The sequence below is a fragment of the Falco punctatus genome, assembly GCF_963210335.1.
Source record: "Falco punctatus genome assembly, chromosome: 7".
Lineage (NCBI taxonomy): Eukaryota > Metazoa > Chordata > Aves > Falconiformes > Falconidae > Falco > Falco punctatus.
Genome location: NC_137587.1, coordinates 52,637,217 through 52,655,041, shown reverse-complemented (window position 1 = coordinate 52,655,041; position 17,825 = coordinate 52,637,217). Strand labels below are relative to the sequence as shown.

The 17,825-nt window shown below is 39.0% G+C and overlaps 1 protein-coding gene across 9 annotated transcripts in view; it reads right to left on the bottom strand.

Moving 5' to 3' along the window:
- The window catches only part of TRPM1 (transient receptor potential cation channel subfamily M member 1), a 102,206-nt gene that overhangs the window by 81,928 nt on the left and 2,453 nt on the right, over window positions 1-17,825 (bottom strand). For 4 of the 9 annotated variants that reach the window (XM_080395557.1, XM_080395556.1, XM_080395559.1 and 1 more), the window contains exon 1: window positions 13,844-14,245. The exons of 1 other annotated variant lie outside the window; for it this stretch is intronic. In XM_080395557.1, the coding sequence (XP_080251683.1) occupies window positions 13,844-13,966 (123 nt within the window). In that variant the 5' untranslated portion in view covers window positions 13,967-14,245. Of the gene's footprint in view, window positions 1-13,843; window positions 14,247-17,825 lie in introns of those variants that run through there. 4 more of the 9 variants (XM_080395562.1, XM_080395561.1, XM_080395563.1 and 1 more) reach the window with 2 other exon arrangements.

The window sequence follows — 17,825 nt, the reverse complement described above, 5'->3', positions numbered from 1 at the left end:
CTAACGGAACATAGCAGGGGGAGATCTGCGAAGTTCTGTCCTGTTTAACTGAGTAATGGATTTCATCAGCACAAGGGAAAGGTCACTAGTTTTTGCTGGTAATTACAAAAGCTCCATAAAAGTATGCCTACGGTTTTCCCAAGCTCATTGGGCCATCTATCCAATGGAGGCTTGAGGCTTAGGGGAATAATCGGCATTCAGATAGCAATTACTTGATTAATGCTGTAATGATAATTTTAATAACTGTACAAATAACTATAGTTTAATTTAAACTATAACAATCCTGCTACATATCCCAGTGTAGCAAAATTAAAATAGCAATGTAAAAGCACTGCAACTGCTGAAAAAAGTCACATCTGCTGCATATAGCCAATACCAAAATATAAGGTTAAGCCCACAAAATAGTCCCATGAAATTACCATTGGTGGTGTTTAACTTTTTTCTACAAAAAAGCCTGGAAATCACCTTTCCTTTAGAATGATGAGGACACATGAACCAGGGGCCCGTCAGTACTCCTGGCACTGGGATCAGGTAATTCTGATCACTAAAAGCTTCAACTGCAAACGGTCTCTCTCACTCAAGCTGCATCTGTTTCTCTGCATCTGTTTCTCTACATATTGTTCCAGAAAGAAATGTGAACACAGCATCATTATTTTGTGCACAGGAATTAAACAGGTTTACAGTCCAGTTTTCATGTCCTTCTCAACACATGTTTTACCTAGCATTTCTGCAATGATGACACAAGCAACACAGAAAAGTTTTACTAGCTATATTTTCATTATGATTCACTCAAATCTGACCTAAATTAACTCGTATTCTAGCAAAGCATTAAAATGCCTTTGATGTTTTGTATGCCTGCGCATAGAAAACAAAAGCACTTACCCATTTCAACACTTTGAAGTGCAGTAAAGTTTCATACTGATGCATATAAACTACTGAAAATGTAGCATTAGTATTTTACCTTACCAACATGACAATTATTTGAAAATCAAAGTAAAGTGATTTGAACAAGCTACATACATCTCCCAGTCTTCATTCCATGAAAATTTCGTAGCTTCTCTTCTCCTTTCAGAGAAAAAATTCAAGATGACAGCCAGATTTACTGACTTGCCCTTGTTCTTGATTCAAGCATAGTTTGCTAATGAACTAGACCCATAAGATTAACAGAGATTAGTGTGGATCATTTCACATTATTTTCTACCAAATAAAGTATGAAACTGCTCGGTTTTCTAAATGCTCGGTCAGATGCCTGAACACAAGTACCTGGCACCAATTCAGATGCATGGTGTATCAAAGACATCCCCCAAGCCTGGCATCCCACAGGATCTAACGAAGGCCTTCTCAGAAGCTAGAGGCCAGAGAGGACGGGAAATGTTGCTTACTGCCTAAGTTCAAGTAACTCAGTTGTGCCTTTCCTCCTAGTAATGGCCGGTTAGAGCAAATGAATATAACATGGCTCTCCCTCAGCGCTAGGAAAAATAACTTCAGAACATTGTAACTTAAATTAAAAAATACTTTAAAATCTTACCGGGCGACACAGGTAGAGATGAATGTCAGAATGATCAGGGATTGCATACGTGTTTTTATGTATTCCAACTACTAAAGCTTTATCAAAATGGGAGAGGCAAGTAATGATTAAAATTAACTAGGCCATAGACTGGAGTTGGACACTAATGATGAATGCATAAGACCAGTCATTTTGAACAAGCCAGTTATTTCCCTTCCCATTATTTGTTGAACATGGTACGCAACTGCAACACTAATCCAGAACTCCTCAAAGAGAGCCCCCCCCCGCCCCAGCTCTGTTCCTCAGGCTGGCTCTCAGCAGGGGTTCATATTTCCAAGGATGCAAACAGATCAGGACCCATACACACCTAAGGCTAAATCTCCATTCAGAACTGCCTCAGCTGCTCACATCCCTCAGTAGCCAAGCAGATAACAAGGAGCAAGACAAAGTGCTGAGAAGAAGAGCCAAGCCATTGTGGGGATCATTGTTGTGTTTGGGTGCGTGTGGGAGGAGACCAAAACCAAAAATACTTTCAGGTGAGAGTGGTGTGGGACAGAGCCTGGCTGCCCTTGGGTCCTACAAAGATCCTCCTTCCCCCAGCCTTTTGGTTTACCAGCAGCAGATCTACATGCAGTGACTAGTAAACAGCAGAGCTACCATTAAAACAGAATAAAAAGTAGTGTTACTTGATGCCAAGATCCTTCTCAGAAGGCGGAGGTATTTCTGTGGTAAATTAACTATTCTGAAGACAGAAGGCTGATGCACAAGTTTGGGATTCCCCTGGATGAAAGACACTGCTAAACAGCCAGACACATCAGTGTTTGGTGAAGGCACGTCATGTAATTTTGGTGTTTCAAAACTCGGAGCTAGTAAGTTAGGAAAACACACTGACTTTTTACCTTTTAAGCTCTCTGGTTCAAACCTAGGCCTGAGAAATACAAAAATATGTCTGATACACTTCTGGGAATGAGAAGAATAAGGATTTTGCAAGGAAGGCTCAAAAAAATTGTGAAGTGAAATTAGAAACAGATACCAAAACAGCTATAAAATTCAACAGCAAAATAAAAGATTCTCAACGTGGGATACTATCAGGTTAAAGAAATCTTACCCAAGCATAAAAGACTGTTTTCCAAAACCAATGAACTCAAGCTGGCTTCCATGCTTTCACACACCTTGCAGGTACACTATAGAACTTCTTAGCAAGGGATGCTGTGGAGACTAAAAGGCACTACCACATCACGTAAAACCCCTCCAATATTACCTCTGGTCCAGACAATCCCTACCTTAGGGATCACTGCACAGAAGCAAACCCTGACTGCGAATAACTACATCTTCCTGCCCGTTCCTGCAGCTCTCCCTGGACTGTGTTGATACAGCACTGGGCAACATATATTGCTGGCCTGACCCAGCACAGCTCACAGCTGGTCTTACACTCTCACACCTACCTCTGAATTTAATAGGGCGTTAAACGGAAAAAGCTTGTCAGCTCACGAGCAGTACACACCCGATGCTCACCTGGATTTTCAGTCTTCAGTTTTATGAGCAAATTCATCTCTATAATTGAAAACATTTAGGAGACTCAAACTTCAATAAAACCTAGGTAAATTGTTAAGTGATTAAGATGTAATTTCAAAACAGCACACCCTGGGCTATGAGCACTGATCCAGCTAATCATATCTGATTAAATCTTTTTCAAAGCTTTGGAATTTACCTTTTGCTCTTCAGTTCCAAACTGAAAAAGATTTTGATTTTGTAAAAATATAAAAATCACAACCAACGATGTAGAACTGGACAAAGATACATACTACTTAATGTGAACATCAAGACAAAAACCTAATGCATTCCCCTTTACCTGTCAATCTCCATAAAACACATTAATAAATAAACAAACATAGAAGTTAATGATTTACTGCTGAATTGCATTTGGAATAGTCTTGGTTACTGTGTACCAGAAATGAGACAGGATGAACCACTGAACAACTCATTACTCCCCTTTGTTGTGAAAAAAGATTTGTAATACATGACCTGTGACAGAAAAATTGGGAAGGAGGGAAATTAAAGTCAACTAGGAACTTTGGAATTAAAAAAGGAAAAACATTTAAATGTCTATTATGTTTAAAAAAACACAAACAGTACATTTAGTAGAGTTTAGTAACCACTGTTCGCTTTCCACTGGTAGAGGCTTAAGCTATTCAGCTATTAATCACATGAAAGTAGATATTAAGGAATATTAATCCATACCAGCTGTTACATCTTTTACTGTGCTATTATTAGAGATTAATCTTTATAGAACAAGGCTGCCTTTTCATGCCATTTGCAAGAGGACATCATGCAAGCTCATACTGTTTTACAACACATCTTCATAAAGGGGTTGGAGAAAGCAGGGGGAGATAACTACACAGTGAAATTACACTCAACTTCATGCTTCAAACCTAAGGCGCTTAAGTTTAGAAGAGATGCTGCCACTGCAGTCAGTTTATTAGTTAATTTTTATTGTGACTGTAAAAGATTGCTTTTATAGCTTGCTATTTACATCAAAAGAAGAAGAATATTCTCTTAGTGATACTGAATGTTCTCATACGGAAAGTTCAAGGCCATGTAATTTCCTCTCTTCAGTAGCAGGGAATGAACCCCATTAAAAACATGTAATACAATCTAGTTAATGGAACCTTCATAAGGAATATTAAGGACTGTAACAGATCTCTAACAAAATAGAATCAACACTGTGAGCACCTTATTTTCTAATGAAGTATAAAAACCCTGTTAGGTAAGCCAGGTTTTTAGAGAAGCAATTGCTTTTACCATTGGATACACTTCATAGATGGCTGCATCTGCAGACTCTAGAGGAACTCCGATCAGATCACATGTTGGTGGAGTGCTATTAAAAATCACAAAAATTATCACACTGTTCTGAAAAAGTAACATTACTGGCAGTAGATGCCAGAATTATCTATTACAGATTATGAGATTGCCGTTAAAAATAAGCTTCTAATCAGTTTCTTGAGTTTTTGACGAGAATGTACTGTCTGCAGTAGGGAAATCAGTTGTCATAGTTACAGAAAATCTACATTCTCTATACCTGCAGTCTCCTTGTTTTGTTAAATGCAAGATTCTTCTCTAATTATGTTGCAATTACTCATCAGGGTACCTTTGTTTTTTACTTGTTTGGACTTCAGATGGATTTTACAGATTACACGCATATTAGTTTTACAGCTCAGTCTTAATGGTGAGGAAGAATCTCTTTCGCCTCGGGTTGTATGATTCACTGTCCTCCCACTCTTCCTTGCAATCGGCACAGTTTCTCCCCAGCAGCCACTGCCCTTCCACTCTCCCCAGGCCTGCAAAGCCCCTCGGTGGCTCCCCTTTCTCAGCCTGCCCACAGCCTCTCTGGGCAACCAGACCTGCTTCAGCTGCTCAGCTCTCCCTCCCGCAGCACTGCCTCAGCCTGCCTCTGTCTGACAATCTGGCATCTACCACTGCCTTTACAGTCTCTGCTACTTGTCTTTAATCCTCTCCATCCTCATCTTCATCTGCTGAGGAACCAGCTGTTATCTGTACGGCATCGGTTTTGCTGCCTTTTCTTCTCCTCTCCTCCCAAATAAGTACCTTAAAATTCTGCTATTTCACTCTCCTCTTCAGGACTGGCTTTCCATCCCACCCTGATAATGCCTGTCTGCAGGACTCCTCCCATCTCCAAACCAGACAGGTAGCCAGCCCTACAATGACACTTCCTCTGCTTAATGTCAATAATTTGCATGCTAACAACTGGCAAAGGTACGGGACAGAGAGAGGTTCTCACAACACAAAAGTTAATGAACATATTAGCAGGTAAAACTGGGGTCCAAATGTAAGCCTTTAAGCGGTTTATCTCATTGCTTACTTTTTATTTAAATCAACAGGGGTTGGGTTTTTTTTTACTTGTTTCTTTCCTTCTATCCCCCTCCACCCCCCTTACCTAGCCTCAAAATCATAAGGGATAAAATATGAGAACAATCAACAATTTTTAAGTTAATCAGAAATCAGTCAGTTTTATAACAGATACAAATTCTATGTAAAATCCTTTCATTCAGCGTTCATACACTTCTGCCACTCAGCTGTGAAAGGCTGTTGCAGTGAATCCTTAAGCTATATACATCATGAATATACTTTAGTGATCCTCAATTACATTTATCTTTATTTTATGAATTACTGAATGACAAGAAACATTAGTTCATCTCTTCTTGCATAATTCAAATCTATTTAGAAACTTGGACAGTATTTACCCAATTTTCCTGAAAACTTGGAAAAGCTATAAAAACAGGAGTAAAATGTGTCCTTGCGCATTCTCAACACATGAAGTTTGATGTTTTGCAAGCTGCATTTTAGGAACGAATGGCTTTCTTCTCCTTGCTCTTTACAGGTTCATCCATTTTCCCTTTCACTGCTTGTCTGCCTCTCATGAGTTTTGACTCTCCATTTCCAGTCCTTTGTATTGCCAAGCTTTAGCTTATTTTCCATTTTTCAAAGTGAGTATCTTCATTGTAGTTATCTACACCAAGAGAAAATTGAAGTCTGGCAACCCTGAGGAGGGTTTACATGAGCAATTCCTACATCAGAGATTAGTTAATTGGAGGCTTGAAGGGGGCATATGTGATCAGGGAAACACTAAATCAGTTTTTTGCTGGGGGTGGGGGAACTAGTTAATTTTAACCAGCTCGAGCTTTTCTAATTTTTCCATTAGTGTAGACTGTAGGAGTTGCACTAGAGATTGCGGCCCACATACAACAGGAATCTATTTCTGTGAAGTGGACAAGATGGGAAACAGAGAAAATGAGTCGTGCAAATTCACAAAGTAGGATGGATGGCACAGCTAGTAACAGAACTCTGACATTAAACCACTGATCTAATCCACCACGTTGCCTATGGAACGGCTCTTTTGCAGTGCCAGATTTCTGTCTCTTCCTTTACTCAAACACCTGTGTTTTCCACCTCATTTTAAAGGACTGACTAAATTAAAAGAATCTGTGTCACTTAAAAAGCACCAGAAACGTTCTGTTCACTCAGGTGATGGTTGATTCTTCAGACTTAGGAGTGCAGAGCAGTAAATACCCCAATCTATATCCTTCATTGCAAGATCAACTAACCTGCTATCACTACACAAGACATTACACCAGACTGCTTTCCAGCAAAATTGTTTTTCCTTTGTTTATCCACACTTGTGTTTTCTAGGCAAAACAAAGAGGCAACCATCTGGAGCATGGTACCACTAACAGTCATGTTCTGTGTATCTCCTGCTACTGTAAAATCCTCACCTGCCTCAGAAGCACTCTTAGACAACTACTCAGTTGCTCTCTGTGTTTGAAAGTCAGAGAGAGCTTTGCAGTATCCACAAGAATTTGCTTCAGTTTTTAACAGGTTGTCACCCTTGACAAATCCCTTATATAAAACTACATTCAAAGTGAAAATTGCTCAAGGCTTTCTGCTCCAGTTCTTCCCTGCTCAGAACTGCCTAAGGCTTGTTTTCAGACTTTCACTGGGGAGATGCTGGTAAGCAAGAACTGGCAAGAGGTGCAGCATGAACCAAGCATCTATGGCAGGTTTTTTTGAATGAGACTAGGAGTAATTTATGTTGAGAAACGGGCAGTGAAGCACAGTTACAAAAGACATAGATGCGTGCAAACCCTACAGTTGCCAGGCGTGAGTATGAACAGCTGGACAGAATAGCATCAAATTGCTGGAAAGTAAAACACATTGTTCTGTAATTCACAAGGGGATTCTGACATTCAGTACATGACATGAGTTCTGGGGAAGCATTTTGTTCCTGCCATGTCTGCTCCAGTGCCACTCATGGTTTCATCATTACCACAGGCTCCAGTCAAGCATTAGGGAACATTTCAAATATAGCATCCCTTAAAACCGAAGGCTCTGCTCATGCGCAATATGAAAAAGGACAGTTCTCCTGCTGTTCCCTTTGTCAGCTTCATCTTTTTCTAACACTACAGAATCTTGGTACTAAATCCATGCTTTCGTCACTGATATGGCTAGCACAAGAGAGTCCAGAAATGCTTCCTATTACGTCTTCAATCACAAGCTGCGAACCTGCATCTCTCTCCTTCTGGCCCTAGACTCCTCTAACAGGTGATTAAGATGCTGCATTTCAGAGTAGCACCTCTTTATACATAATTTGTATGCTGTTCAAATTTATAAAGGGGATGAAAGGTGTTCTATAAGTACATGATTGTTACATGCTGGAGACCAGGTCTAGTCCACCATGACAGTTGCGACTCAAAATACGTGTACTTACCCTGCTGGACAGCCTGCACTTGCTGTAAATTGTGGGGTTATGCAGTATTTGCCCAGACATACAGATGCTCTATGAGATATATGCATGTTCCTTGTAAGTAACAGCTATCACCAGTTCTAAAAATTTGCCAAACATTTGGACTCAAACACACTAAGAATGTAAAAAAGCTCACGCAAAACTCATTATTTTCTCATTGCTGGAAGCCACCAGGATGTAACAGTGGTTCGCAGGCAGCATTTTGGTTAGAGGTACATGAGGCTTTAACAGCTGTACAGCACAATAAAGTCTTGTCTCCAATTCCATGCTTACACCCTACCTTGAACAGTAAGCTTCCGTGACTTTGCTGTAACCTTTCCTTCACGCTACAGATCACATTTTACTAGCCGTATGCACACACCATCTGCTCCTGCGGGATGTCTGCAGCATACTGCAAGGTAGAGAAGGGGCTCAGTGCAGTGCCGCATGCCTAGCTACGCTGGGTGACTCATACCTGCAGAATACAGACTCAACTCCTTATGAACAATTCCCAACAACAAAGAGATCCCTAAAAGCCATTCCTCACAATGTCTGTCTCGAGAAGAAACTTACAGGGTGTCAAGAAAAATGTCATGGACATGCCAAGGAGAACCATTTAAGTTCTACATTTCAAATTGCATAAATCCTTCACTACACTGATATCCTTTCTTTGGATGGTGTGTCACAGCAAAACAAAAGCCTTATAATTCACTTGGCCAATTGTGCATCCTGCTTAGGGGGTTAAAGGATTTATTTCCAATTCCTATTCAGATCAGTGAGTACTGTCTAACACATTCTATTATGGACTGTTTTTCACAATGCTCTTATCTAGTTTGTTGAAGGACATTAAGATACCAAATAAACACTAAACTGATTCAGTGCTGATTCAGCAAGGCAGTTCAGTAAGACAACCAGTAGAATGCTCTTTGTGGGACAGCATACACAAATGGAAAAGATTTGTCAAAACTGGTCAAATTTATATACCCGATGATAACATTTTTCAGTGTCTTTTAAGAACACAGCTACAGTACAGATTCTGCTGTAACAGTCATTGAATATTCTGATTTGACATTCCCTTTTTTCATTAAACAGAAGAGTACAGGCTATGCTGCTGTCTCTAAGTATAAAAATCTGTACCAGAGATCACACGCTGCCAAAGTATAGTTTTTGTTTGTTTGAAAAAGGGGAACTGACAACCTGTTGGTCTTTTCTCCAGACACAATTCAGCCCCAGTTTTTCTTTAGGGCTACCTGTGATGACAGTTTGATTATTACCCTGATATTTTTTGAGCATTAAGAACCTGCTGTGCTGTATTTAGAAAGAAATAAATTATTATACCTAAGCTACTTTCTTACTGCCATTACTCAACTGACTTCCCAAACTGGAAAAAAACAGCAGTGTTATCTCTTGAGCCACTGAGAGAATGGACAAAATGTTTGCACAAAGATGGTTTCTGAATCATCACAGAATTTTTTTTAAAAAAGAGATTTGGAACTCTCAAAAGGAATGTGGGTGACAATTATTTCACTGTTACCAAGTGCTTTACCTAATCATAGCTGTAATATTAACCAGATAACTTCTAAATAAATCCATGAGCTAATCTTTTACAAACCATTGAAAGGTAAGGTAATTTGAAGGAAATCACAGCTCTTGACAAATAGTTTAGGAGCAGAAAGTAAATTCATCCCGTTAATATTTTTTTTCCTGCTCAAAGTTTAATATTACTGCAAGCAAGCACACAAAGCATACAATTTACAATTAACAACTGCAACTAACTTCGAGGGATTTTATACTAATTTTCAAGCTTCATTAACAAATGGTAAGACAGATCAAAAGAGTGACTTAAAGGGGAGACAAAATTGTTTTTCTGTATAAAAGATCAAGTCTGGTCTAAGAGAATGTATTCATCCTTTCATGTCTTTTCCCTGGTTTGTCTGGTCATTTACAAAACACACGACAGCTTATTTGCCTTAGCCTGAAGATCTATTAATCTTTCCACCTTTGTAATCCATGAAAGCTTTTCTAATGAATCACTGGGTAATACTGTACTACCTTAAATATTTTTTTATAAAAAAGATCCATTATACTTTCTATAGTAGAGCTGCCAAGATTTTCAAATTTGTCTAATGTATTTAGATAAAATAATCTTTAAAACATTTTTGTAATACTCTAAAAAATAAATTCTTTTTAGACTTTCCAGTTATTTCTTGCACCATGTTTGATAGCCAGGAAGAAGACAGTGATGTGAGCAATAAAGCAATCTGAAATACATATTAGTATCTCTATAAAAGCTTATATCTAGGCATCTGAAAGATTTGTACTGAGTATATCCTTATACAGATAATTGCAGAGAATTTACAAGCATGGAATAATTGTAGGCAAACAGAAATAACATGTAGAGAAAAGCTGTTTCAATAAAATGTTTTTTAGAGGAACAGAAAATGAGTCATAGTAGGTACATCTTAAAGACATTTAGATCAAGCCAATGGAGATAGTAAGCAGACATGCAAGTGCTGTTTAGTACTACAGAAGTAATTTGAAGTAATTCCCATTAGTGGGAATGACAGACCAGTGATGTACATCCAGATAAGCTGCTTCCTTTTTTAATAAACTGAGATGTTTACAAGAAACAAAACGAAAACACAGACATAAGCGTGCACACACACAAGCATACTCCTTTTCTAAAACACTGGGTTTCACATTTCATTTACAGCATTCTCTGTTGAGGTAAAGAATAATGCCTTTAATTGCAGAGCGGGTAGCAACAGGTGTTTTTGTAAAATTGCTCAAGAAGTAAAATGTCATCTTCCTTTAGAGCACTGCTGTCAAAATCAGGGCAATACACAGGAAAGCTAAGCAGAGTAGAGATACTTGGCCATTTTAGTTACTTTTGCTATTCAGCACTACTGCGGTAAAAATCATGGACCGGGACTGCATACTGTTACACATTCCTCAGAAAAAGGAACGTGAGAGTGGTGAAAGCGAAAAAGATTATTAGAGCGGTAGGTGAAATTTTCATTATAAATCTCTATGCTTAGCTATATCACATGTCTTTAACCATTTTCTGCCTAGGTTTTCCAGCTGTACCCCAAAGCACTACTCCCCTAAAAACACACACCATTCAAGACTAGTTTCAATCCCTGTTTTCAGCTGTAACATTAGCAACAGTTCACATTCGATACACAGTATTCTCAAGCACAACAGTGCCTGAATTTCCTGCCTTGAGATGTCAGGATGTCCAGAGATGACTACTTCCATTTGCCTTACGCTGACAGTGTGCTATTAACCTCAAAGAGCCAATTAACATAATTTCTCAGCATAAGTAACACTCCCTGCCTACTACATAAGCCTAAAAATCTATCTTTTTAATCAAACCTAGAAATAATATTTTTCTCACAAAAGGTAAAGTTTTTGTTCCCAAAATGAACATTAAGGCAAATAAACACCAAAAGAATTAGGAAGACTAAAACAAACAAGCCATGAAGGGAACTTACAGCTTTTAAAAGACTTTTTTTTTTTTTTTTTTTTTTAGTAATTAGAAGTCAAACCTTGTAACAAAAAAAGAAAATCTGTACTGTGTTCATTGTACCTTCACTTCACTAGTCTTTCCTAAGGGATTAGTGGGATAAGATTAAACTATTTTTATCTGGGTATTTTACTCTATTCCATTCAGGAAGTAAAATTCTGCACACTTTGCAGCATCAAGATAGGCTTGGGGACATTAAAAAAAAGAAGAAAAAAAAGCCGGCTGCACCTGGGGCACTATGCCTGCATTATGGATTTACTATTCATACTTCTCACCTTTAGGTAAGCCTAGATATATAAAACAACATTTTAAATGGGAAATCCTTCTCACTCATTTCCTTTATCATTGCTTATTATTCAATAATTAAAGTTAATACTACTAGCCTGTGAATCTACTGCTTATCTTTGAAAAGTCATTTAGTTGACAAAGCAAGCAATATAGGTAAGCGTCTTGGAGGACAGTCTGGTTTTCACGCTATTGGGACACAGTCATGAGGCACCTGAGAAGCAACTGGGCAAGTAACGGGAAAAGTTACACAAAGTGACACTGCTGCTAAGTATTAGCTGACATTTCAATATGCCATTTTGCTTTATATCTATCAGAGAAGAAAAAACTGAACCCACTGCTGTCCTGGTTTTGGCTGGGATAGTTATTTTCTTTTCAGTAGCTGGTACAAGGCTGTGTTTTGGGTTTAGTATGACAGCAATGTTGGTAACACACTGATGGTTTTAGTCATTGCTAGGTAATGTTTATACGAAGTCAAGGACATTTCAGCTTCTCAGACTCTGCCAGTGAGAGGGCTGGAGGGGCACAAGACACTGGGAGGGGGCACAGCCAGGGCAGCTGACCCGAACTGGCCAAAGGGCTGTTCCATACCATAGAACATCACCTCAGTATATAAACTGGGGGGGCTGGCTGGGGGCTGCCGATCGCTGCTGGGGGACCGGCTGGGCATCGGTCAGTGCAGGATGAGCAACTGCACTGTGCATCACTTGGGTTTTTTTTTCCTTTTTGATTTTATTTCTCTCTCCCTCTCTCTCCTTTTCATTACAGCTGTTGTTATTATATATTTCAATTATTACATTGTTCTTATCTCAACCCATGAGTTTCACCTTTCTCCCGATTCTCCTCCCTATCCCACTGAAGGGGAATGAGAAGGTGGCTGCATGGTACTTAGTTTCCAGCTGGGGTTAAACCAAGACAACCGCAAACAGTTTAGATCCTTCTGGTTTTAAGTGTTTAGGCTTGGCCCTGGGGACAATGGCATTATAGCTGAAGTATTAATTATTTTTCACCTAGCGCCCAATGGCTACAATAGGGCCTGTAATATGGGCATTACATGCAACTTGACAACGTAGCAGAAAAAAGGGCCAGCATCCCCAGTTAGTACACAAAAACCACTGCTGTAAATGACTTTAGCCCTAGATAGTGCTTGCAATTCACCTGGTGATGGTCAATGACCATCAATCTCCACCAAAGAAGTCCCCCAAACATAGATATATTTTTTCTTGCATTCACAGATGACCATGACCAGTATTTCACATCACACAGAACAATCTTTTTAAGAAGGAAACATTTTAATACATGCTTAACTGCCTGTGTGTGAATGACTAACTTCCCCCAAGATATCGCCAGACATTTTTCTCTCAGTTATGTTCCTTCAGACTTCCTTTCCCCCCTTTAATTAGATTCTGACGATAAGCAGAAATTAGAAGAGGGCTGGAGGGGTTGGAAGGCAAAACCTATTCTTCATTATTTGAATGGAGTCAGTTCAAAAATGGTCAGTTGAGCTGGAATCTAAGTAATCCTGAGTTGAAGTTAGCCTATATTTGTTCCAAATGAATCTATCAATCCTTGGACAAAAGACGTATTTAAATTCCCTTTGCAGCTGAAAACTGAATTAAGAAACAAATTCTTAATATTCATTTACAACATGCAAGCATATGACAGCAGAGTGAGCTGATGCATTATAAAGCAATCACCTCATTTCTTCTTTCTCCCCTTTTTTCATTTATATACTGCAAAGTACACAATCTAACCACAAACTGTATTTCTTGTAGAATCTGTCTGCTATAAATGTTCAGTGAACCACACCAAAATGCTTCATACGTCCTCTCAGTCTTCTCATTGATTGCATCTAAATTTGGCATGAACACTACATAATAATCATCAAAATATGATTTTGACTACAGATGGGAATAATTACAAGCTAGCCCTGTTTGGTGATACTTAACCCAAAGATCCTTAAGACAGTGCGCTGGTGAAAGAACTCCCATAAGAGGGATAAGATTCATTGCCAGAACCAGTGCAATGAATGTGACTGATACTCCTGAGACTTTAAAAGAGCACAGAGGGAAAAATACTTGTTCTCATTTATAATGGTACCAGCTATTAAAAGGAAAAAAAAAAAAAAAAAAAGAGAGAGAGAGAAAAAAAAAAAAGAAAAAAGAAAAGGGGCAGTGTCTCCAGCTGTTTCCCTCAGATTGTACTGTTTGGGTAATTTTAGACTTACCTTTTGCGATCCAGATGCCGAGCCCTTAAATGAAGTGCGTTTGAATGAGCCACTCATCCTCTGTAAGGAACCTGTGAACTTTCCTCCTTTTCCTTTCTTTGTCCCCTGGCCCTTACCCTCCATAAGGGACCCAGTACCCCAGCACCAAAGAAAACTCTGATTTTAGTCATGTAGTCTGAGCAGTTTTCTTCCTGAAGCCAAAAATCATTAAGTTACAGCTTAAATAAAGAGAGACACAGATGCCTAAAACAAAATCAAAGCCAAACAATGAGACTCCGGTTCTGATATGCAACCTGTCACAAATGTTACCAGCCAGCTAGACAAGTAGAAAAACAAGGTAATACACTGATACAAACTGCTGTCCTCCTCCCTCTTCTCTACTGACTCTGTAATCAGGCTTAATGCACACAGCTTCTGCAAGCTATGGTTTTTAATGGACAGAGATTTAATAAATGGTGATTGAAGGTAAATCTACTTTAGAAACAGCAGCCCAAAAGGTTTTTATTTGTGCAAAGCACAGAGCAGTCAGATGGAAATTATTTTGGTATCAGTAGAAAGGCACATGAAAAGAGCAGATGGTCCTCAGCAGCCTCTGGGTTAGAGGCCTGGTGGAATTCTGAAGGATAACTGCTGGTAGCGAGTGTGCCTACAGCACGTCTCAGGATGAGAGGGACCAGGTTTTAAAAGCAAATAACTCATAAGATCATGACTTAGAATCTAAGTAATTAGGGAACATGGGTTGGGGCAAATAAGGTGTGGTGTGTATTAATAAGAATTAATGAAGATAATATCTCAATTCATCTATTTTGTACTAGTCTGCCTAAATATGCAGAGTGAAAGCAAAAGGAGGCAGTTAGGAGAGAATACACAAGGAATGCGGAAAAGACAAGGTGCTTTAAAAGAACAACAAAATTATTATTGATTAGGAAACATCTAGTTGGCTCCAGAAGATTTGCCTTCTCAGATGTGAGCCAGGAATCTGTTAGAGAGCCTGTTTAGAAAAGATAGACAAGAAGCACAAAGAAATACAGAGGCACATTTCAGAAATTTAGACAGGGACTGCTGATTTGCAATTGTAAAGTAAGTCAGAAACACCACTGATTCACAGGGTTTAGTAATACAGTCATATTTTTTTAAAAATTTACTTATTTACTTTTTTTTACATTCATCCCTTTGTCCCTCAATAAAGATGGGGTGGGTGCCTGCTTGCAGCTGGTTAGCGGAGGCACCGAAAATCATGCTGAAAACCTAAAACAAAACAGAAGAGAAGTGGAAGGGGCTGATAGATGGAGATGCACCAATTCCGTTGTTCTGGTCAGCACAGCTATAATCAAGAAAATGAAATTTCCCAGGCTGGCAAGGATGAGTAGCTGGCAATTTATGACATACTTAAAGTTGTGTTGGGAAATAGGAGAGTAAAATTTCCATGCGCCGCGGGAGAATCACCTCTATTATATTAGTGCAAACAGTTTGTGGGATCAGGTGAACAGAATGTAGAAAGGAGGGCATGGGCACTAAAGGGTCACAAAAGAGGTCTTCTTTTCAAACCATTCATCAAACTTGTTTTAAGACATGGCTTGGCTTAAGTGAACAAGGCTGAGGTAGAACTGGCAAATGGAATATAAAAATCGGGCAAGGGCAGTAAGCTGATAGAGCATGCACAGAGAAATCTCAAAGGTAGTTGCGATCACACAAGCTGCTTGACAAAGTAATGCCTCACAAATTCCATGTACGCCTGCTCTCCAAAAGGCTCTCTCCATTATATCTGGTCAGTTAGCAGCAAAACACTGCAGTTACTTCATGGTCTCTTGTACCGTATCATTGAGTTTGCTGCAGAAGACAAAATATCTGGGTCAAAACCCACCCTGTTGTGAATTTAAACTGTCATGACCTTTGAAACAAAACAAATTCCTTCTATTTATACCAGAACTTGAAGTTGCTCAACCCTGCCTTTTTCATCTATAATAGTCATTGCTGCATTCTAGGACATATTCTCAAATGGTGGTAGCTATTACAGCAGTCACTTCTCTCAACACCGAGATTTAATGAGCTGAGAATACGTCCTCCTGATCTAGCACCTTATTTGATAATAATGAACAAAGCTGAAAGACATTCAGATATTAGCATATGCTGAACATTTTTGTTTTATATTGTAGATTAAACAAATCCAGCATGAATGCCGTCAAGGAAGAAGAACAACAAAAGTATTCAAGGCTCCTTTGCACAGTTCCTCTTCCTCAGCTACAACATGCAGCTGAATGCAATGAATAAAAAAGAGGTGCATTCTAGTCACTGTGACTTCACCTCACAGAGGCATTGCGTTACAACAGCACAGCTCTGGGCCGAAGTGATGTTGGGCTGCCTTACTCAGAAGGGGTGACTAATGGTATTTTGGTAAAGGACAAAAATGGGGACATGCTTTTCACAAAGCAGAAATTCAGAATACAGTCTGTTCTCCAAGATGCAATGGAGAATGTGAATAAGGAATTAACCTGATCCTTTTGGATCTGTGATTCTAAGACTTTTGTCTGAGCTCCCTGTAACCGTTTTTGGTACACTTTAAGGACCACAGTGGCTTTTCACAAGTCATCGGTGTCCAGGAGATGGTCACATCCAAGAGCCAGATGAAAGCCTTCCAGCAATCAATGCAACAGAAGCTGCTGAATATGTTAGTAGTTGAAAAACCAGACAACTACATTCTGCTGCTGTTCTCGTCCCCACTGTGTTTATATAACACTTCGTGGGCTACTTCCACAATACTGAGGGAACAGCAACGTGCACCACACTGGCAATTTCAACAGCTCTGTGATTTAGAAGCACAAGTTTAACTGATTTTCTAGAAGAACTTGTGGGTTTAGGAGTGCAGTCTCACATTAGGAAACCTTTTAAACAAACATTGTTACCTAAGGTTCCTGTCTCAATTTGGAGTTTTCTACTTCACCATTTGAGCTGATTCAATAGTTTACGTGGTCTAAATCAGATCTGTGTAACCATCTGGTTTAAAGCACTGGGGGAAGAAGGGGTAGTAAGCTCTTGCAACAGAATACAGTTGACAACGAATGAGTATGTGACACAGCATGGAGGTCAAAGACCCTTAAACTGATTCTGAAACTGAACAATCCATGACATGCAAGGACACATTTGTCCATCACTCTCCGTATTTCGCAATAACATCAAATTGGTCAAACGGATTATGAAAAACCAAAGACCACACGTCCCCAGAAAAGAGCAAGTGGAGTGCAGGCACACTCCATTTCCAGTATCACCTTCAAGGTCCCTGACAGCCTGCTCCCTGGGAAGAGTGGTGTGCATCCATTTCAAAGTACACAAAAGTGTAAGATGTTAAGTACCTGTATACCCTACAGATACCACACCATGGAAATTTAACATCTGCAGTCACAGAAAGGTCCATGGTTCAAATGCCTTATCACAATGTGTTTTTTTAAAAGTTAGTATTTTGGTTAAAGATAGCTGTAGTTTTCTCAGCCTATAGAAAATCTAAAACAGATTAAATTGCTCTTACTGTTCATGGTCAGAGCTATTTTATGATATCACATCACAGATGTCTGATGCCAGTTTAAAAAAAAAATTATCGATTTAAAGCTTTGGCCCACCATGTCAGCTGAAACATTTCCACTCACTTTGGTAGTCAAGCTAAATACAGCAAGCAGTTGTGTATAATCCAATGAACTTCATTTACATGGACAGACTGGGATATGATAGATTTATACCTGTATAAAGACTTATATGTAAAAGTCATGTAGGATTAGGCCTTCCTTCATTTTGCATTTAAGGTATAAATTAAACGTGAATTTCTTCCACAGACAATGGATTATAAGCCAAAAACTAAAAGCACTTTTTCTTTTTTTTACTGGGATGTCTTAAAAGAATATTTTTTGTAAAAAAAACACGTCACTGTCCTTGCACATTTCTGATACAAGAAAATTTAAATACTTATGTTTTTAACTGAGAAAAACCCTAC